This window comes from Colletes gigas, unplaced genomic scaffold, assembly GCF_013123115.1.
Source record: "Colletes gigas isolate AHSC1104 unplaced genomic scaffold, ASM1312311v1 Colletes_gigas_Sc00004, whole genome shotgun sequence".
Classification (NCBI taxonomy): domain Eukaryota; kingdom Metazoa; phylum Arthropoda; class Insecta; order Hymenoptera; family Colletidae; genus Colletes; species Colletes gigas.
In genome coordinates, this window is record NW_025106633.1 from 1,226,647 (window position 1) to 1,249,077 (window position 22,431).

General features: G+C 42.5%; 1 protein-coding gene across 2 annotated transcripts in view; it reads right to left on the reverse strand.

Moving 5' to 3' along the window:
* Nucleotides 1–22,431, reverse strand: part of LOC122405486 (CUGBP Elav-like family member 4) — a 464,283-nt gene that overhangs the window by 27,771 nt on the left and 414,081 nt on the right. For both annotated transcript variants that reach the window (XM_043410277.1, XM_043410275.1), the window contains one exon: nucleotides 1,832–1,911. In XM_043410277.1, the coding sequence (XP_043266212.1) occupies nucleotides 1,832–1,911 (80 nt within the window). The remainder of the gene's footprint in view (nucleotides 1–1,831; nucleotides 1,912–22,431) is intronic.

Genomic DNA, 22,431 nt, shown 5'->3' on the forward strand with positions numbered 1-22,431 from the left:
ATTATCTTTTACTCTTTCGTTATAAGATCGCAGAAGTTACGAATTTTCATATTTTTAATTAAAATCCGGGATTTCGGTTTACGTTTATATCCGAAATACCCGTTTTTTCCTCGAAAATTTCGTTTAAAACGGGATCCTGGTTGACAATCGGGTCTCGTCTCGGAACGGAAATTCGAGACGAGATTATCTCGAGACCCTAGACAACCCTACTTCGAAGTATTGATAGCGCGTCGACGGTTTCTCAAATAGTTATGCAACACGCGATCAGGGATGATAATTTTAACACTGTAGAAACTAAACACCTCCAGAATTTTTTATCTCATGCTAGATTAATTTCATGATAAAAACTATATCTCAACCTAAAAAATGTTTTCGTGTATCAGGATTGAAAAAATTCTCTTCGCGCTTCGAAACACAACAAATAGGTAAACTCGAAAGTCTCGTTTCTGTCGCCGATTTAATGGGTTTTACGGGAACGTGGGTTCCGTGAATTATTAACGCTTCTTCGAGGCTAACAAATCTAGACCGGCCCTAATGAAAGGGCAAACTGCGTGCTTCGTTTCCGTCCCACGTTTCCGCACCCTGGGAGCGCCCAATGCGACACGGCGAAATCTCGTAACGTTCGTGTCAAAATTTGCATAATTCGTTGTGATAATTAAGCGATCTGCATATTACGTTCCGCGTCATGTCAGTTTCTCTTTTAAGGGCAAATGGTCCTTGGCACGATCCTGAAGTTCCTCTTCCGTGCCCGCAATTTCTCCCCGCGTTTCGCTATTGGATTAGAGCGTTATAACGAGTAATATTCGCACACGCCCTTCCCTTCGCGCGCTCTAAGTCGACGCAATCCGCGATTTCGCATACGCGATACGTTCGCCACGCATAACAAAATAAAACCCTCGTCGATATTGGAAAATGCACGATTCTCCTCTTGCTCCGACGGACATCGAAATCTCCATTTTTAACGCGCCACGAATTCCGGTGTATTTGTTCCGGAAAATAAAAGAAAAATTTTAAAGATCTGAATGATTTTTAACTCGACGAAAGGGTCTAGTTTTCGGAGCAATTCGGGCCACGCTTTTATTATACACCTGGCGAAGCACAATAGCAACGAGAGCTTGGAACTTTGATACATCGACAGACGTAAGGGAGCGACGGGTTGGACGATATTAACGACGAGGTTGGAAGACGAATGCAGTATGGTCAAGTTCGGGAAGCAGCTTTGCGAACTTTCACCAATCAGCAGGTGGAATCCCGGGACGGAACACACTGACAATTCAATTACAACTGGGAATTCGTGGTCCGACCCTAAACCGAGAAAGTTTGGCGGTTTGACGCGGGGCCAACGGGGGGAGACTCGACGAAGAAGAAGGAGGCGACCCACACTTCTCCAAGTGTTATGCAGATTCCTGTTTGGCCAGTCATTAGATTGCAGGCGCAGGGTATTTACAAGTACGACAGTCATTACTACGGCTGTCTACCCCTGCACGCTTTAACTGTTCCGGAGAATGACCATCCGTGGGTCCACGGTACGCTTCGTCGTCTGTGTTATCCTCAGCTACCATTTCCTATGCTAATTTTATGCGCATTTTTCGCTGCCCCCCCCCTCCTCCGGTTAATCGGATAATTAGCTGCGTCATTAATACCTTGACAGACACGCTGACACGCCGATGATTTTCAGCGAAAGATGTCACGTTTAAAATACCTAGATATCTCCTTTAGTTGTGACGATGTAATAAATATTTTATATGCAATTCGTACGGAAAGCATATTCATTAAATACAATGTTCATAACACTCTATAGTGAATTTTGAGCAAAGACAAAGCTACTTACCGGCATAGTTTGGCTACCGTGTAAGGAATTGATTGCCGCTAGCGCTTCTTGATGTGATGAAAGTTTCACGAACGCACAGCCTGAAATTGAAAGAAATATTCTGTTAATCGTCTATAACAATTCATCCGCGTCTCGTCGTACGTGCATAATAAATCAAAAAAATACTCGAACGAAGGACAATTTTCGAATATAGTAACTCCTAGTACTCGACACAGGAAAAGATAATTTGCCTGTTTTCGAAGTGATTATTAAATTGTTTTCTAATTTCCTATTTAAAAATTTTTGTTCCCCCAACAGCAATAAAGAAAGTAGCCAATTCTCGAAGATGGTCCTTTAGTTCTGTATCGATCGCGATGTTGCCAATGACTATAAAATACGCTGAAGTGTAAGTTTTCCGGTTCTTGGCTTACTTTCGCGTACGGGAAACTTCGCGCCGCATAGTCGATACTTGGAAGACGTTAGCCGATTTAACTTCGCGAAGAGGATTCGCGGGAAGAGGAATAAAAGGAGTTCCGTTTCTGCCATTGTCGTGGAATCGAGACCATCCCCGGCGATGATGAAACGATTAAGCGCCCCTACTCTTTGTCACGCGCGCTTATCGTTATAGTCAGATAGAGACACGAAGACAAAGAACTCGAGGGTGCTTTGAAAAATTGACGCGCCAGTGGAGCGCAACGTGCACTTAATAAAAGATGTTTACCACGAACGGAGAAATGCTCCATAATCCGGGACACCATTCCTGGTTTAGAGCAATAACAGTGCGTATCGTGGCAAGAGCACAATACTGAAAAATAGCTTCCATCTAAACGCTATCGCTCTTCGTTTCAGCGTTTCAAAATAATTTCAACGGGGGTGAATTTGATATATTATTCAGAGTGTCTTTTTGCCCTTTTTATAAGCCGTGATGGTGCTTTAATATAATTTAATTATTATAACACCACATGTGTTCGTATTTAAAATAATTGATTCGGTTAAATTTGAAAATTTAGATCGGTAGATAGTATATCCAGAGATATATGTGAAAAGGCTGTGGCAGGTCTGAAGGGAATTAGGGCGAAGAGAGGGCTTTATTCCTGGAGTATGGCACGATAGCATCTTCCATATCTCTGTTCCAGTGCTGGACCTTTTCAGAATCTCGTCGCAATCTAAGACTTCGATATCTACCTTTAACTTCCGATCGTTATTCGAATGGTAGCAGGGGCTGGAAGACAATTTTAGACTGGTAATCGATATTCAAACTTTTAAAACTTCGTGAACCGTTCAGAAGTGTTCTAAAATTTCGAGAGACATTAGATTACTTGTACAAAAGTAAATAAAGAATATGCAATAAAATTTTGCAAAGAAGATTCCATCTTTTAGAAAATTGATTATCTCTATTCGTGTCGTTGTTAATCTTTACAAAATTTTTAATAGATGTTTAAACGAATATTGTTTGAACAAGTATAAAGAAACTGATAATGTGGTTAATTTTTACAGTTGTGATATATTATTTAACGTACAACAAACATTACGTACATGCAATCGAACCCAAAGAACCACGTACATTACTGCTTCGGAATGATAATGTGGAGGTATGGATACGGACTGGAGTTAATGGTCCGATTGTCGCTCTTTACATTATTTAACCACGTGCTCACGGCCACTGACCAGGTGCTTTCCAATCGTATATTATCATGTGGTCCAAATAAACTGTTTCAAGCTGCCTTTTTAGAAACCAACGAAGATATCTACTTCATTCGTTTCTATTACACGTTCTAATTAAAATCTATTTAGACTTTAATTCCAATTTCTAATAACTATAACTATTAGACTCCAGATTTTAATTCACAAAAAACTACAGACTCAATATGCAAAAATATAAGAGATATTTAACACGTTGACTGCCAGTCTGAAGTCCTAAAATTGTTTGCAAGACCAAAACTTTGATTTTAGTCAATTGTAAACTACAGAACTTAAAAGTTGTCCTAATAGTTACTTTTTAAATTTATGAAGCCTATGAAAATTTATTTTCATCAACGTTTCAACTTGAGAATTAATTGTTTTGTTTCCACTGTTAAAAGTTCTGTCGCTCATATATGGGTGACGTGGCAGCCAGCGTTAAAGCGAGATACGAATTATTTAGAGGCAGGCACAACCCTCTAGAAAGCTCTCGTTTCATCAATTCTATAAATAAAAACACGAATTTCCATAAAGATCCGTAGTCTAATAATCATCCCCTTGATGAGAGTTTTTTTTATTAAAGCCTAAACAACAATCTCGCGACTCGACGAGCCCGACGCCATCGAACTTCGAGTTCGCCGCGAATAAATTTTTCGTCGGTGCGCGAGGCGGGCGTATTTTATGGAGGAATTTGCGAGAAGAACGGCGAGGCACGATCAAACTTGGCGGCGAAAGCGATCCCGAGGCGTAGGTACGCGGACAAGATTTTCTTGCGATTCAACCCCTGTCGTTCGACGACATCGTAAGAATTTGTCCGAGCTTTCAAGGCGTTGTGGCCCATTCCGCTGTCCCCTTCTTGCGCAAGCGAGATCTCCCCGAGAGGCCGCGCTCCTGAGATTTTTCTTCGTCGCTTCCGAACCAGACAGGAGCAAGGACGCGAGGAATAAAAGAGTCGAATTTCTCGAAAGTTCGCGTTCTTACGTACGCGTGTGCGCGCGTGTATACGTGCAGTCCACGTTTTTCATACGGACGCGTGTACGTTCCCCACGCGGACACCCACGCAACGATCGTACACGTACACGTACACGTACACGGTCACGAGCGTCGCGTGTATGTATGTCTGTTCGACTGTTCCAGCGGCTCCTTCTCGTCGGCTCGAAAACTATGTTTGCCCCTTGAACAACGGCGAACAACAAACACTGGACAAACCGCTCGGCCCTCCGCCGCCAACGATGTGGACTATATAGTTTCGTGGATCTCCCCCGTTCCCATTTCGTCTCGAACCCTCTGTCGACCCCCTGCCACCCCAACGTTCCAATGTTCCCTCTTTCCTCTTCGCCCCTATGCCGCCATAGTCGATTCGAACCAATCGATAACGCCTGCGAGACTTTCCACTCATATATTTGATTGCTCGGCAAACATGTCTAAGTTTATTTTGCGGGCCCCTCCGCGCCCCTCCACCGTTCACGAAGCGTTAACGCGCGTTGCTTGCGCGGCTATACCAGCGAATGCCAGCCTTTCCGATACGCTGGCAACTCTCCAACGGGGATGTAAAGCGTGTTTCTCTCCTTCTTTTTTTATCATCCACGGAATTATTTGATCGTATTACAGCTACGTGTACTTATGGTTTTCGAAGGAGTCGCGGAAACGGAGGACGAGGACCGGTTTCTTTGGTTCAGTCGGTGCAGGTGATCTTGGGTGTTACCTTCGTACACCATATTTATTAAATCCTAATAGTTTAACTTTTACTCAATTTCGAGCACTTTCGTTCTATCACGAAGGTCGTTAGCTTTGTTTATTCTTGTCTCTTCCATACTTTGTGACTGGATTATTATAACCCAATTAGCCACGTACAGTATTTTCTCACTATATGCTCGAACTCTTCCCGCGGATATATGCTCCGTCGTTCCCATAACTGGGGTGAATCCCCCTTGGATGCACTCGAGCGACCATAATGTTACACGCCAGACTTACCTTTTACGAGATCCGAAGACTCCATATCGGTGCGATGATATTAATGCATCGGTAAAAATATTCCATTTTTAGCCCTTTCTGCGTGAAAATTTTGTAAAACCAGTCCAAACGAGTAAAATTAAATAAATCATTCTACATGAATGTGCTTGTAGTCGATCCCGAGCTGTGAGCTTATAGCGAGACAATACTGCACCTGTATCGTTTCACGATGATCTTTGCTCGAAGCTTCATACTTTTCCTGAATTATACCGATGATTTTTACACGTCTGTAGTGTAAATAAATGGCAGGGGCAAGCTTCCTTTAGTCACTGTCTGATTTTTCTCCGAGACGAAGTATTCCGGGGTAAATTTTGCACGATACTGAGCGTAGAAAAAACGCAGAACGTAGTCGAGTGCAAATCGTTGGTCCATATGCTCGATAACTGCCGTCGGAGTTACCATCGCGACACGTGGCGTGTGTGTGCGTTCGGGAACGGATCAAACGAATCAATTACATTGATGAAGCTATTAAATCTCAGCGAGTGAGACGCGAGCACGCGTAATTGGTACAATGGCTGGTTTTGCAAAGTACACAGGGCCACGGCTGCGCGTCGAAGCTAAAAAATAACGAAAAAACAGCGCGCGTAAGTATACGCCCATCTGTTTGCTCAACGTACGAGGGAAACAGAGAGAGAGAAAGAGGAGCCGCGAGACAAGCGAAAGCAGAGACGGGATAAAGGGCGGGGATTAAAAACGCTGACAAAGTTACTAACCACGTGTCTGCTCAGCCCTTTTTATATTTGCGAAGTGAAACGAAGGCGTACGGAGAGCCTCCAAGGATTATAAGAAGATACGTGCAGAGTTGGATGTAAATGTCGGGGAAGGAAAACAGAGAAAGGGTGGATACGGATACGCAATGGCGAATTATGTAGCCGTCGCAAAAAATTGGCAGGCTCGAAAAAGTTCTACGGGAGAAAACAGTTGTGTCATCGTGTAACAGGGACGAAGATGGTTAGAATTTGAAAGACAAATTTATTTTTCACTCGTAAACATTCCCTAATATTTTTTAACGTGCGTGCAGTAAAAGTATACTAAGTCGACCATTTATTTCTCATATTCTTTAAAATATCTCCGTCGTGAATGATTTATAGAAAAGAAACGAAGTCTCCAGTTGTGAAATTGCAAAGAACAAATTAATTTCGCTTCGAAGAGTTTAGATAACAAATATAATATTAAGGATGCGAGTGAAACAGGTTTCTTGTAGGAGGTATGCTTTAATACGGAGTTCTGGAATCTCACATGCGTCTTGATATCGCAAGGGCTCCCTCGATACGGGAAATTTGCGATATATTTTGGGGAGGGAAACAAATAAGACGTAAGTGTAAAACGCAGGGAAACGTGTAGTACCAGGCGAGACAGCAAGTGTAATGTGGAGACACGAAATGCCATTATAGTGCGGACACGACCGAATCCCAGAGGGATGTTGCGAGAGGGCGGAGAAAAAGAACGAAGTAGACAAAGGGGCATACACGTACGGGAACGAACGGGACGTGACAACACCCGGAAAACGGCATTGCCACGTTGCTATTACGAGAAGATAAATTTCCAGCCGGAATGTCTCCCTACATCCGAAAAATATCGCGACGTCTCTTATTTTCAGTGGCACTCGGCTAAGCCACATTCTACTTATGAAACCACTCGACACCTCTTTTGCGACATAAAAGTGCAAAATGAACGTCTACATTCTGATGCGCAGTGAAGTGCAATCTTCGAATCGGTACTTTCCCGTTTTCCCCCGTTGCATATTTATCTAATGATACAAATATGACGGAAATTTAACGGAGAATACCAAGATTTTACCAAGAACTATACAAAATTAAATATAAGTAGAAGATTTATGAACAGGCACTAAAGATACAAGGTACAAACAATTTTATTAGTGGTCAAATACGCATTTTTAAGAAAAATTGTTAAGAGGTAGAAGCAGGAATTTTTCGACGAAAAAAAAATGTTCAAATCGTTCTGAAAAAATTATTTTCGGTCGCAGGGGTGAATTACAATCATTTTTGGTGAATAAACATACCCCTGAAATCCTATCCACTTTCGAGAAAAAAATTCAGTAGGTTTTCATTTTCGACAAAATTAAAAATTTTCAAATTGTTCTAAAAAAATTATTCTTAGTTACAGGGGTGAATTACAACCATTTTTGGTGAATAGACATACCCCCGAAATCCTACGCATTTTCAAGAAAAAAATTCCTTTACGAAAATATAATGCCTGACCATACGTTGATATGTTTCCCTGAAATTTCATGCGTATGTTTAAAACGTCATAACTTTTGAACGGATTGGACGATTTTAATGTTTGAACAGGCAAACAACGCGTATTTTAGTCAACAATATGTAGAAATTCCTAAAATATTAGAAAAGTTGTTCCTTCACCCCGTAAAGTGAGTAAAACCCCATAAAAATGGTTTAATTTTCAAACGACCATAACTCCTGCAATAGTGAATATATTTCAATGAAATTTTGGGAGGAAGTAGAGCTCATGGGTACCTACAAGAAAGTATTAAACAACTTTTCTGTAGAGCGTCAAACAAATTTATTAAAAACCAATCACTAATTTCTAAGAGAAATCGACAGGGTGTCTAAATTTTTCGGCGAAAAAAAAATTTTCAAATCGCTCTAAAAAAATTATTTTCGGTTGCAGGGGTGAATTATAATCACTTTTGGTGAATACTCATACTCCCGAAATCCTACGCACTTTTGAGAAAAAAATTCTTTAGTCTTAGAATTTTACTGTAGATAGATTTTCATAGATCCACGTATTATGTACATTACAGATACATTTTCCATATTATCACTAACCTTGGATTTTTCATTTTTCCCGTACAACAGCTACTACGTATCCCGTTATTGCGGGGTTTATCACAAACGAAGAGTGACAACAAATGTAATTTAATAAAGAAAATGGTATACAAACAGGAACAGGGAGATCCTGCCATACGGCGGGGTCTGCGGTCAAGTAATGATCCGAAAATCCGTCGTACAATGTGCTCTGTTCGCCTGTCGCGGAGCATAATCGGACCAGACCCATAGGAATTTAATTACTTTTAATGAAAGCTGCCAAAAAGATGAAAGTATCTCGTTCTTCCTAGTCGAACGTTTCATTTTTTCCACGATCCCCCCGTCGAGACTCGTAATTTTCTAGCAACGTCCATCGAGCTGACCGCGCTTCCAATTTGCAACATCGGTTTTTCGTTTTCCGATTAAAGGAAATTTCCCCGCGCTGATGGTTTCAGGGCTCGTTCTTGTTAAACGTCCGAGCAGCGTCGTATAGGAAAATAAAAGACTAATGTGAAAGTGTCCCGAGGACGTATCTTTACGATCGTTTTGTAATTGACGGAGACCTATGCTCGTTGGGAGTGGCCCTTCCAGCAGATTCATCTAGATTACAGTGCAAAACTACTCCCCGCTCGGCGTATTTACCCGGCATTAAATTACACAGACGGTAGCGCGCGTCGACGAGGGTTGAGCGTCGTTCGACGTTTTACCGGTTTACTTTCATCACATCCAATATTGATCACGTCCAGCGTGCATGCTTTATTTATGCAACGCGGCATATTATTGTAGCGACAACTACGGAAATCGTGTCCTGGTTTGGTCAGCCACGTCGCATTTGCTTTCGATTTTGTCGCCGGGGCTGTCTCTTGTTATCTTTTTGCCCGAGCGAGCATTATATTCCGTCGGCGATCAAGTGCCGCGAGAGATTTCGAAGGCCCGGTTGTATTTTAACGAAACAATATGCGTGGTTCGATAACAGTGCTCTATAGTAATTAGCGTCGATAGCAGTTCCGACGAGACGGGAAACTCCGCAGTCTGCTTAGTTGCTTACTAATACGTGTAGGTACTTGGTGCCCAGATAATACCAACATTAAGTGCTATAGGGCACTGTCTCTGTAATAACTGTGCTCTGGCGCTTATTGTTAGTGTTTGGTACTCGTTGAACGTTAAGCAATTACGTCAGTAACCGAGGAGATAGCAGTTTTTTTATAATCATCAAGTGATACGTATCGAGTTTAATGAAACTCGATGTATAGATAGAGCTTTTATGAGGAATAAATAAAATAAAATGTTCTTCTCGATGCACGAATTTGCACTTCGATAATAATAATTATCGATTATCGAACTTTACGCGAGCCATCGATTACAACATCGACAACGGAGGGTGGTCGCGTTCACAGTGAATTTCGTGGAGCTTTCTTGTTACGATTGCAGACTCCTTTCTCTCTTTTGTTCTGGCTGCAGCAGATGTTCGTGGAATTTCTTAAGAACGTGTAAAGGGAATTCGAATAACGCGTGTGCAAGCCAACGTATCTTCGAATATTTCTTCGAGAATTTCCCCACACGTACGACGATTTCGTGTTTGCCAATTTTCTGGGAAGAACCCGCGACTTCACGGTATTTTCGAGTAACTTGTACGCCAGATGAACAAGTTTTTAAATTTAACAGATTGAATTTTGATTGAAATTAACTGTTCATGTTTTTTAAAAATTTCAATATCATACGCATACTTTTCCTCTTCTTTCCTTAAATATAATATCCACTCTGTATGAATTTTTCTTTTCAATAAAAATTACACAACCCTGCTGAGAGCCAGATTCGCATAGAAATCTATGTAATTCGGTAGTTTCCAACCGTAACGAAAATAAGACACGTTGATCAGAATAATTGTCGCCCCCCATGCTGATTTCTTTTGAAGGATAGACTTCACGTACACGTACTTTTCATTAAGCAAACACAGCTCCAACCGTGTTTACTGTTACGGCCGGGGATCAAGTTGACTGGAGAAATGGCGAAAGTACACCCATTAGAATTTCCAACTCTGTAGTCTCGAGGGATTTAACAATCGGTCCATTGGACTTCCGGCGATGAGGTTAACGCACGATTTTCGTGTAATTGCGAGTTCGTTATGGCGTATAGCGCAATTCGCCCTCGAGTAATTCCGATAATACCAGCAATCATCCTGTCACCAGGCTAAGCCCTCGTAAGCTTTTGTTACTTTTCCGCTAGTGGTTTCGATCGAAGCCGGTTCTTGGACGAACGTCGGAAAAGGTTGCCAGTTTCCCATGGGGAATCTATTCGCCTTCCTCGTTCAAGGACGTGGCAAACAGAGTGCTCTTCCCTCCTCTCGTTCGGTTTCTCCTTACTTTTTCTCTATGTCCCTGCGATCGGCTAAAATCGAGGGTTACGTCGACTCCACGCCATCGCGAACGAGAGCCAACTAAATGTTAGTAGAATGCGGTACTCCATTTTCCTTTCGTATCGGTTTCTCGAAAATCCTTCCCGGGGAATTTTTTATAGAATATCTGGTTACTTCCGTTTCAGTGAGAGATCGATATTTCCTGCATCCAAGGTTTACGCTTTAAATTTATCAAAGTCTAGGTTACTTAATTCTATCGTGAATTTGTAAACGATGATTTCGAGGATACCTTGAACAATGACCAGGGTATTTATTAAATTTTCTCGATAACGGAGATACTTTGTAACTGACGTCTTCTAACTGCTTCGGGGCAAACAAACGTAAAGAAAAATCGATTCTTCGGAATCTCCGGGCGAAACTACCCCCTTAAGGGAAGTTCAAAGTGAAAATTTCCCGTCGTTTCCACGCGATCGCACAGATCCCCCCCCTCCCGCCCCCTGCTCCTGAAGTGAGAAACGAGCGCGTAAAGGGGCACGCAGAAATGACCAAACGGAACAATAAGTCGATGGGTTGGCGGGGCGGGCAGAAGCTGCACATTGTCCGTTGAAAGTCATAAAGGAAGTCGTGGTAAAGGCACCGACAGACCCCGAGACATCGCAGAAGAAGAGGCGGGCGAAGGAAGTGGCGCTCCGTGGAGTAAAAAGAGTCAAAGGGAAGGAAGGGATGCAGTGGAGCAAAGGAAAGTCTCCGGACTAATTAAATAACTAGCAAAGTCACCTAGCAACTTGGCACCTCGACCGAGTTCATCCCCTTTTCCAAGTCCGCGGTCTTTCTTACCGCTGGCTTCTGCACTTCTGGCTGTCTTTCTCTCGCCTTCAAACCCCCCATCCCCCTCTCTGTCTCGCTTCGCGGCGTGAGTGCACCCACGCCGTCCACGACGTCACCTCGTTATTTAATTAAACTTCGCGGAAGTAGCTCGCGGCTGCTTGATACCAAAGCACGTAGCTCGTCACCTTCCATTTTCTCCGTGTCTACCGCCGTCTCTTATTTTCATTCTTTATTTGCGAATGATCAGTGGAACGTGACGTCGCGAAACGGCGTAATTGTTGAAACGCGGGTGGGGAAAGGGGGGTTAGGGGGCCATCGTCGCAAACACAATATTCGTCAGAGCGGTCTGTGTGCCCGTTCGGTTCTACTTTTTTCGAGATGCTTCGTTTTCCTCGACGCCCGTAATTATAAGCATTGTGAAATGAAACAGTGGGTATTTCCTTGGTAAACGTCGGGGAAACTCTGATAATTTCGTGACGCGACTGATTCTGTAGGAATTTGAATAATAACTTCCTAACTAACTGGTATTTTTGAGAATTTTTTGTTTCGACGGTTGGTGAAATATTATGAATACAATTTCGTTTCACTTCGGTGCGCAACGTTGGTTCTCTGATTAAATTATGTTTTATAATGATATAGAGTTTTAATGTATCTCTGTTAGAGCAGTTGCTCCAGTTTTGAAGAATAGCCTTACGAATTTTGGGTATATTAACGAGATGTTCTTCCGTTCTATCTGCACGTGTAATTACATTAAAAATAGAAACAAAATTTATAATATATATATATATATATCAGAGATTAACAGACGATTAGTTTATCTAAAAGTGAGACTAAAAAACAGACAATTTTCGTTCAACAATGATCTCTATAATTTGTCGCAACCATTAGCATAATATCACGATAATCGCGTTACGTTTCACCAGCGACACCATTACGGGGAAATTCGTCTTGGATTAAACAATTTCACTATGCAAAAATTTAACGCACAACGGTTTAACACAGAATGAAGGAAGTTTTCCTGATCCCTTGTTAGTTATAAAAATGCATGGAGATGAAGGTTCGGAAGTTTGTAAAAGCGAACAAATACCACCGGGTGGTTAACTTTCTTCGCGATAATTAACGACGAAAATTAAAATATAAAGAGGGGAAAAAGGGGGGAAGTTTCAGCCTGACGATTTGCTACTTCTTCGTCGGAGAGCTACCATTTTCTTTCGTCTTCCACTAATTTCAGCGCGAGAACAGGGCTCTAACGGGGCGAGACATCGCGAAGGGGTTTCGCGAGAAGTCCCGCGGCGAACCGTTAATTTACTGCCACGAAAATAAACCGCGAAGATTTCCCCGTGAAATTCGCCCCGTCCCTCCGTATTCCAATTTTCTTTCTATCGTGCACGGAGGTGGTAAGTTACGTTTTTCGATCACGCGCGTTGGACCGATATTACGCAAAAAGTGAGAAAGTTTCTACTCCACCGCACGAAAAGCATAACAGCGGAATGATACGACGAGGATCGGTGGTTCCATTTGAGCGCTCGGATTATTCCTCGGGAATTACACTTAGAAACAGCTTGTAACGCTTTAATTAGCTCGTCCTGTATGTGCAAACGGGAGGACGAGCAAGTACTTGCGAGAAAATGTAGGATCCCCGCGTCCACGAGCGCGGCAACGTGTTTTGACATTTTCGTTAAATACCACTATTACAGAGAGATCCTCTTCTCCGTACGCTGCGCCATTATTCGCAAGTACGGGTTTGAAAAAGATCTAAATTAAACGCGCAATTAAATTTCTTTCGGTTAATATCAATTTCAACGTGGTTTCCAACAATTTAGCAAGAATGAGAAACACATTCTTTCTAAATTACGAAACGAATACCATTCTGATATAAAGGATGAAACGACGCGATGTTAATTTGCCATTACTACTGAGATCCCTTAAATTATATCGGTGGAAAACAATTTTGTTATCGTGTACGATATCGTCCCAAAATTAACGTCTCTGTTTCGTTCAAATTGATCTGCTGTGAATGAATTACAAGTGTGAATTCCACTATATTGATCAATGTTCGAATAATTCTAACTCCTGTATGTTCGTTCTAAAACATTGGAGCTTTCAAATTATGGATAGTAACGGAAACAAAAAAAGTTGTGCATTCGGTAAAAATTGGAAGCGAAATCGGTCGAAGGATTATGATCGGTTATTGCGGCGAATTCTCCAGTTTGATGTAAATTTGTTTAGAGTAGCCCGAGGGCTACTGCGATGCGCTACCCTGACCGAGAGGTGTTTAATTTTGAGAAACGCAAACATCTCGTAATTAAGCAGACGCGGAGAACAGGACCGAAGGGTATGCTTGTGGAGATCCAGTGAAAAACCACTCATAATTGCCAACCGAACCAATATTTGAGCTCCCTTTATAGTGCTGAATGGTCAGGAAGGACGATGGGCTCTCGTTCATTGCCGGTACGCACCACAAAAGCGCTTTTACTTCAGCTGGAATTGAGAGCTCTTGGCTAGGAAGATTCCAAGGGCATATAATTTATCGAAAAAACATGACAATTACGCCTAAATCGCTCGATGTTGTTTAATTAACATTTTGCTCTTCATCCTCGATAATACTACTCTCATCGAAGGTATTACTTATTCAGAAAACAGAATATTTTTATCATCGTCGTGATGTAAAGTTTTTAGACGGGATTGTAAATGTTCAAAGGACCCGCGAAATATTTTATTCAAATACGTAAGTCGTCAGTTTAATAAGGTTCTAATAAACTTCAAGTTTTAATCGATCGAGATAAAAACCGTGGCTTATGCCGAGGGCAGACAGGAAACCTAATCTTTAATCACGTCTTCGATGGAGTTTCTTAATCTGAACGGCACGAGATCCTGCCTGAGAACATAGTAAGTTAAAAAGAAGAACCTCGATTTCCGATAGCGCGAGAACTTTGGAATCACTTCGCAGCTTTGTGGCCAGCGAAAGGTTAAGACTTTTCGCGAAAACCAATTAAAAATTGCGTTCTTCTTCGATTGCTCGGGAACAGGCCCAACTTTGCCCAGAATCCTTTCGAAACCAGATTTTCTTCGATAAAAGATGATCTTGCCACAAAAGAAAAATCGAGTCATTTCGTGATAAACGATTATGCATTCATCGAATTTTCAATATTTAGTAATAGTCTCGAGAGACTGACGCCGGATTGGCATTGTCCATCCGTTGAAACATTCTTCGATAGATTTTACACGGAGATACGGTAGAATTCATCCCGTCGGGATAGGGGGAGAGCATGGCACGAGGGGGAGGGTACAGTCATATATATTCGTAAGTGTTCCAAGGGCCCCTCCTTGCGCACCCCAGAATGCCCACCATGAAGGTTTTAATGAGTAAAAATCCCACATTATTTCGATCCTTCCCCCCCTGGGGAACGAGGTGTCCTTTTGAAGATTTTCTTTGCTTAATAAAAAAGGGGTGAACGGTACAGCGAAAATTAGCAACAATATTTGCCAAGTCTTTCGGTCGGAGAGCACATGCTTCGTAATTATTGGTTTCCGTTTGAATAAAAAACGACTGTAATTTCACGTTCATCCCCCGAGGCTGTTAATACATTACGATATTTAAGTATCGCAATAAAAGCCTAGGTAAACGAGAGTTCGGATATTTCCGGTTCTTCTTGGCCCAGGCAGAAACTACACCGCCGGGAACGATCATAAGAGACTGCGTCAAAGAGATACCGGGAATCAAAGAGTCGTGGTCGAAGCAAATCAAACTTCTGTCTGTCGGTTTTCAACTCAAACCTAATCTAGCTGATGCAAAACTCTCGTTTGCCGCGTACTTCTATTGACCCTCGATCGCCGGGGGCATTACGACGAATCTATAAGCAACGTGCAGCGCACACCACTATCGATACTTGACCTCCGGCGATATGGAGATGAATCTCCGAATTCAACCTATCAAGACTACGCGACGCTGCTCCATCCCTGTTCCTTTGGGGATCGTGTAAGCGTGTATGCGACGTATTTCCTAATCCTGGACTCTTTGTTCCGGGGAGTTACAGTCTTCCTTCCCTCTGACACTTTTTTAATTAATATTTCGTGGCTGGAACCGAGGGCTATTTCACGAACGTCTAAATAATTTTCTAAAAATTGATCTTCATATAAAATCTGACTGCACAAAAATAAAGTTTGATGTTTCACGCGATACCTTTAAATTTTCTATTCCTTCAACTCCTCGGTTATATTTTTATTTATATTCCAATATTTACAGTAAAAGATAGTTTGTTTATTTTACCAGTTATGCTTGGTCAGCGAGCACATCATAGCTTGGAACACCTAAACTATTGATTATAAAGTTCAGGTAGTACGTTTGAAATCGATAGATGCGTCTGCGAAAGTTCGTAGTTGTCCTTCTTGAACTTTCCGTGAAAAAAAAAGAACTTTCGATAACTCCCCTTAACAACCCAACTTGGCAATCGCAATGCATGGGAAATAATTCTCCACGGTTCTCTTTGCACTTTCGTGTTCGATTTTGATAACTCTCTCTTTAATTGTACACGCGTAACGAAACGAAAAGTGCAAAGCGTTGCGAGAACGATTCGTACGATTTCTAGGATCGAGATACGAAACGGCTGGCGCTATTTGCCGCGATTCAGCGTGGAAGAGCAAGTTCGAAGATCGCAATTTGCCCGCGATAAAATAAGATTACGAAGAAAATTGAACAGAAACAGTTTTAAACCGGCTTTGCTCGCCAGCAATACGCGATAAGTCGTGCGAGCTTAATCCCGACGCGTATTGCAATTTATGGGCGTCCTTCCCCGCGTCCGCGTCCCGCTATGCAGTTTCAGCGCGCGGTTTGTACGTTAGGTGTGAAATCGGCGTTGTTGTTTACGCATGTTTACGAATGCAAAGTGTTTGCGAGCATTGTGTGTAAAGCCACGCGTGTAGTACAGAAGAGAGTGTAGCCAGTGCATTGAATGGGACCTGACGTGCGTGTCGCAAAAGGGTGGGGGCGGGGGCGACGGGGAGAAGAGGAGAGAAGAGGGCGCCTGCATGTGCAGAAGAGGGTGTTAGCACACTTGGCGAGCTGCCATTTAGGGTTGGCTTCAACGAGAAGAGGGTCGAACTACCCTCGCATTTCACAGCCGCGCCCTTACAAACGGATGTGGAAAAGACGGTGGCTTTCTTTCCCTCCGACAGACTCGTCTCTTCTGTAAATACATTTAAACCGAACCGCCAGCCCTAGCTCTCTGTTAAAGTCAATTTTTTTAAATGTTTACATTCCTTAATCTTCTCCCGCTTAGATCGCGTTTTCGTTCTCCGTCGACCGGGAAATTGCTCGATCGTCGAACACGATTCGGTGGCATACGGCGCGTTTTTCTTCGCACCAACCTTGATAGTCAGCTCGGCGTGTAGAAACCCGTACGAAATTACGCAAATGCGGTGACTTCGATGCCTCGAGCCACGAATCCGCCGCGTTCCTCGACGCGAAAAGTAAGTTACGCGCTTTCTCCTGTAGCCTAATCGTGTTACGTTCGGATGAGAATGTTTTTAAAATGTGGTGGTGAACGAAAGGCATTATTTTACATAGCGAGAAATTATCTTATTATTGTTAAATCATCGGTAGTCGTTGGTAGGGTCAAACTGATTCCTATTGTCCCTTTAAAGAATAATTTTCACGCAAAATTGACCCGTGAACACGTTGTCCGGTAACGGGAGCTCATTTTGAACCGTCAAAATCGGCAAATTGAATAGAAAATCACATTTTGATACGGAGTGACGTGCAGTAATATTACGCGTTCATTCGGTCCATTGAAAGACGTTGCTAGCTATTGACTGGACATCGTTGATAGCGTTTTGCGTCATACATAATACAGCGTGATTTCCATTGAGTTCAACGTTGACGCATTATTAATATCATCAACATTAACGCGTATAGAAATACCGGATTACATGCTCAAAACCGATTACATTTTCGACACGCTACTCCAAGACAGACATTGTCTAATCGGCGATTTTGGCGTACGGGTTATTTAGTCATGTTTGCACAATGTCGCTTTTAAAATCTTCAACTTTAAATGAATCGTAGATCGAACGTCGAACGCTTGTCGTTGTTTTGTTCGCGTGTACGAACGATCGAAGTGGAAATATTTTTCGGAATAGCTGGAGAGTAGGTAGCATACATTTTAGATATGACTCATGTTTCCTAGGCACTCCGTGCATGCTTACGTGGCACAGAATTCACCCTAATACAAGTCACCCCAGCGTGGCGATAGTGTGGCAGGCAGACTGCCTATTCACCACATTGATTTTCCTTTCGGTGGCCCTTCGTTCCCGTGGTCTCCTCGCCATAAAGTTTCATCAGTAGGGAACGTGTCATTGCCCCCGAAAAATAGCGATATTTTGGGGCGGGGAACGGATCGAACGTTATCTTGGATTTCTTGAAGCAGGACGCCCACAATAACCGGACCTACGATCTTGCATAGCGTACGAAATTTACGAAACGCGGTTAATCGAATCGAAACGAGATTTCGAAACATCGAATCGCGATTTGCGAAATTGCAGGGCAGCAAACAGCCCCGCAAAAGTTTACACGAGCGCATACGTAGATAACGGTAAGCGTAAACAGACTAGTGTATAAACCGGTGCTTTAAAATTCATTGAATTTACAATCCAAGAATTCTTTACATATAGAGCGAGAATTCGTAACTTGTTGATAAAGTACCGGAGACGAATACGTCGCTTCGAAACTATATTAAATCGAGAAAAATGATTATTTGAGCATCACAATATTTTACAGATAGGATCTAATGTAATTCAGTTTGGAAAAGCAAACGCTATAATTTCTGAAAGTAATCTCGTTACGTTCGGTGCAACAATATTACCGGCCACAGGGAATACTAGTTCTCCTGGTAATATTGTTGCATCGAACAGAACAAGAGTATTTTCAAGATTATAATAGATTATTTCGCGTACGAGATACACGAATTAAAAGCCACATTGTTTTTATGCGTCATGCGGTGGTTCAATAATCCGAGTTATCTTTATTCGATGAACAACAGGCGCAATTTTAATCCGACGAAAATTATTCTACGGGTGAAAATAACTCTTTTTTTTCGTCGAATCTTTTATTTCCCTTTGAATAGGATTTTCACCTGTATTTTTTTATCGAAACGTTGCAACGCGTTTATTACAGGGTCTTGTTATTAGGGTCTGTTTACATCGTGTTTCGAGCTCCGGGGACATTATTAATTGTGTCGAATTACATTGCAATTTAATTAAACTAATTGATCGACACAGGCATTCCATATACAATGACCATCACTAAAGTGTAATTAAAGTACTGAAAACAGAAAAACGCATGAACTCATAGATTAGTACTTATCATCTATAATTCTATTAATTGACGTACGTTATAATTGATTAAAAAATGTACAGTACAAATATTTCAAACGGTTCGTTGTTTCAAGCAGATTTTCCTACAAGCCAATAAACGATGCTCGTTTCTTTACGATTATCTTTCCGCGCGTTCGTATGCCACGTCTCTCGCGAACAAACGCAACAACTGGGCCGTTGTCGTAAAACGAAACACTAAACAATAACAATTCATTTATTTTCGCGGGCGAGGGGAGGAAATCGTCGAAGCGATCCGATTCGTCGTCGTTCGGAATCCATTTCGCGTTACACGCCAACTGTCGCTGCGGCTCGACAGCGGACTTTAACGGCCAGTCGCTAACGGCCGGTTGTACGCGTCTCTCGATATCCTACGCGGTGGTATATACTCTGCAAAAAATGTCATCAATTTGAGGGGGCGACGCGTACCGAAGCGATTCGAATATATATAGGGAGAGAGAGAGCCAACGACGCTGTCATAAAATTCTCCGTCGCGCGATGTGCATCGACGGAGTGTAAATCGTGCACGGAAATCTGGAAAGCGCCAAGTGTAAGGGCGCACGAACAGGAGTAGACGGGAAACGGGGGGGTTGGGGGTGTGGAACGGGCAAGGGAAGAAAAATACCGGGAACGGGAGAAGGTAGGAATTTTCACAAGGACGTAGACGAGGTCTTCGTTAAAATTCGTCGAGGCGGTCGTCGCGCTCTGGCCGGGACGTAAAAGAAAATAAAGGACCGCTTAGTATTAATGTCGCGATTCGTGTCCGTGTCACGTAGTGGTCCATCTCCCCGGTTTTTCCGGATGGGTTGTTCCGTTTATAACGCGATACTTTCGCATAACCCTGTTCGCGTTCAGCCTAAGGCCGACGATTTCAATAAACAATAAATCTTTTAACATCGGGGCCCGCTGGATCGATCGCGGTGGCACGTGTTTTCACCCCCTACACCCCCCCCCCTGTGGGAAACGTGATGTGCTTTGCACATTTCAGGAAGGAAACTGGAGCCCTCCTAGCGTACTTTCGATGATCCAAGTAGATCACGGTGATGGAGACGAAGTTTAATGTATTCTTTAAACGTTTCGATTCGGGGTTTCTTTTATTCGTAAATTGTAAATTTCTATTTCAAGAAATATATATAATTCTTCCTCGATTTCGATTTCCTTTTTAATTATTTCAACGATGCAACAAGGTTTCATCATCCCTCGAAGTCGAATCTTCTTTTCCGCGAATTGTCTACAGATTTGCTCGTCTTCCCTTCAAAAGTATGAAACTTTTCCAGCAGAATTGCCCCGAACTAGTGAGAATTCGAAGCGTCTTCGGGTGTTCTTGAACATCGTTGAGGGTCTTGTAGCTCGCGTCGATGGACGCTTTGAGATTCCGCGTACGTTTATTCTCGTAAACAATTATATAACGCGTCTATTCTCGCGTTTTTAATAAAAACGTGTGCAATAAATGCCCCGTAAATCTAACGTTAAACAACGGTGAGACAATACCGTTACAATCTCCATTGCCCGATATGGCAATGAGCGTTTGTTGCAAGTGAAATGTTTTCGTATGTTTGCGCTCGAGTTTGATACTTTCACGTGGAGTTTCCTTTCTTCGTAGGTCGTATTGCTTCTGAAAACATCGTCGTCCGCGTCCACGTTGAAGTTTCCAGTCATCGTATTGTTAAAACTCTCGTAATAGACACCGTAAACATCGTCAGTCTATTCCCTCGTGAAGGGACATAAAATCTTCGATTTCTGGTTACGTCGTTGCACTTCGATTCTCCGAGAAAACTTGCCTCCAATGTTTTGGACGTTTCAGAAAATAATTGATCGTTTAACCCGAAAATGCACCAGTATGCATCGACGTTCTTCGGGGAATCCCGGTATCGAGGTTTCCTCGAGATAAGGGGCTGCTATTTGTCGGTATCTGTCGTATTAGGATATCATTTTAATATTTTGTTTTTCAGGCAGCCATCGATGGCGTTCGTAAGATCTATCGAGCGCGATTTCCTCGTTATCTTGGAAATAGAATTTGTTGTTGCTCGAATAGACATTAGGATCGGCGCGAAACGTCTCTTCCAACCATTTCAGTGGTTTAGAATCGACAATATTTTATACTTCATAGAAAACAGATTTTCTATCAAATTAACGAAGAAAAAATTGTTTTAAAGGACAGCTGTTTCCGAATTACTCGACACAAGTACGTGTTGAGTGAAATCATAGCGAAAGGCAACACGTAGCCGACGATTTTCACGTTCGTGTTCGGAAATAAATCGCGAATTCCTCGTATATCGGTGGCGAGTACGTTCCTCCGCTGGCATTCCGATTTAATCTTTACTCGGGAGGCCCGTTTATTGCTTCGCATTTCGTCGTTAATATCCTATACGATCTACGTTTTACCGTCCAAATATCCATTAAACGGATTACCGTTTCAAGTTCAATATTTGGTTAAACTCGTCAGCCCTCTAGCGGATTAATAAGCGGATGCATACATGCAAAGTAAAATATTTCGTTGTTTTAACGAAATTTCGCTTTTCTCGCGTCGACGCCAAGAACGAAATCGATGATTCTCTCTGGCATTTTTAAAAATAAATATATTTGTGAATTGAAAAGAATTAAAAAAAAAGTAAGGTTCCTCGATATAACGCAGCGTTTTATCGAGTATGGCGGCCTGGGCTGTCGGACACAGGGTACCCAGGATCCACGATGCTACATGAATTCTGTATGAAAAAATAAGTTTAAAATGTGGAATAAATTGTTTTTGTTCGAGGCTCTATTTTCGAGAAAATCGATTCTGAATATTCTTGGGGCACACATGTACTTGAGCGTGATTCCTGGGATATCCTGCATACAGTTGCTATAATTTGTTAATGTTACATGAATATTCTTCCCTAGAATTTAAAAACCGAACTGCTCGATTCTAACACGTTCGATCAGTTTACGATCGCGTTCCGTTTCTCGCGTTTCCCTCGATTCAATATCTGTCGTTCCTTTTTTTTTTCCAGCGCGGCGGCTTGCATTGTTTTATTTAAATATCTCCAGTGCCGTATGTCAGCCGATATTACGGGAAGAGCGTCTATTCGCCCGACAGACAAATCAAATTCACCGACGTACCAACGTTCCAACTTGTCTCCCCAACACGAAGTCTGCCCTTTCGACAATGTCACAGAGAAAATGCGATTTTTCCCTCGCACCATCCAGGCAGGTGCGTACCGCGGAGACAGCGGCAGACAAAGAGGGCCGCGGATGGAGCTAGAGCGGCAAACGCCGAATGAAAAAACCAGCCTGGCAGAAAACATCGCTGCAAATCGTCGACGCGAGAAGCCGCGAATTCCCAGAAGGGGTATTTCAATTTAATGTCCGTTAATCGTATTACGTTTTGACTTTCGCAAGCGGTCCACACGCGCGCGCGCACACACGTACGCCATCGTACACGTAACATACGAATCCGCACGCAACGGGAACAGAGCAGATTGCCTCGTTTCAGCTTTGTCTATGTCTGCGAGTTTCCCTTACGTTCTTTCCACGGTTATCACTTTTCGCTCTTTTTTTTTATTTCCAACCCCGAACCTTTCAGCGGCGAGCGCGTCGTGGCCGTAACCAGC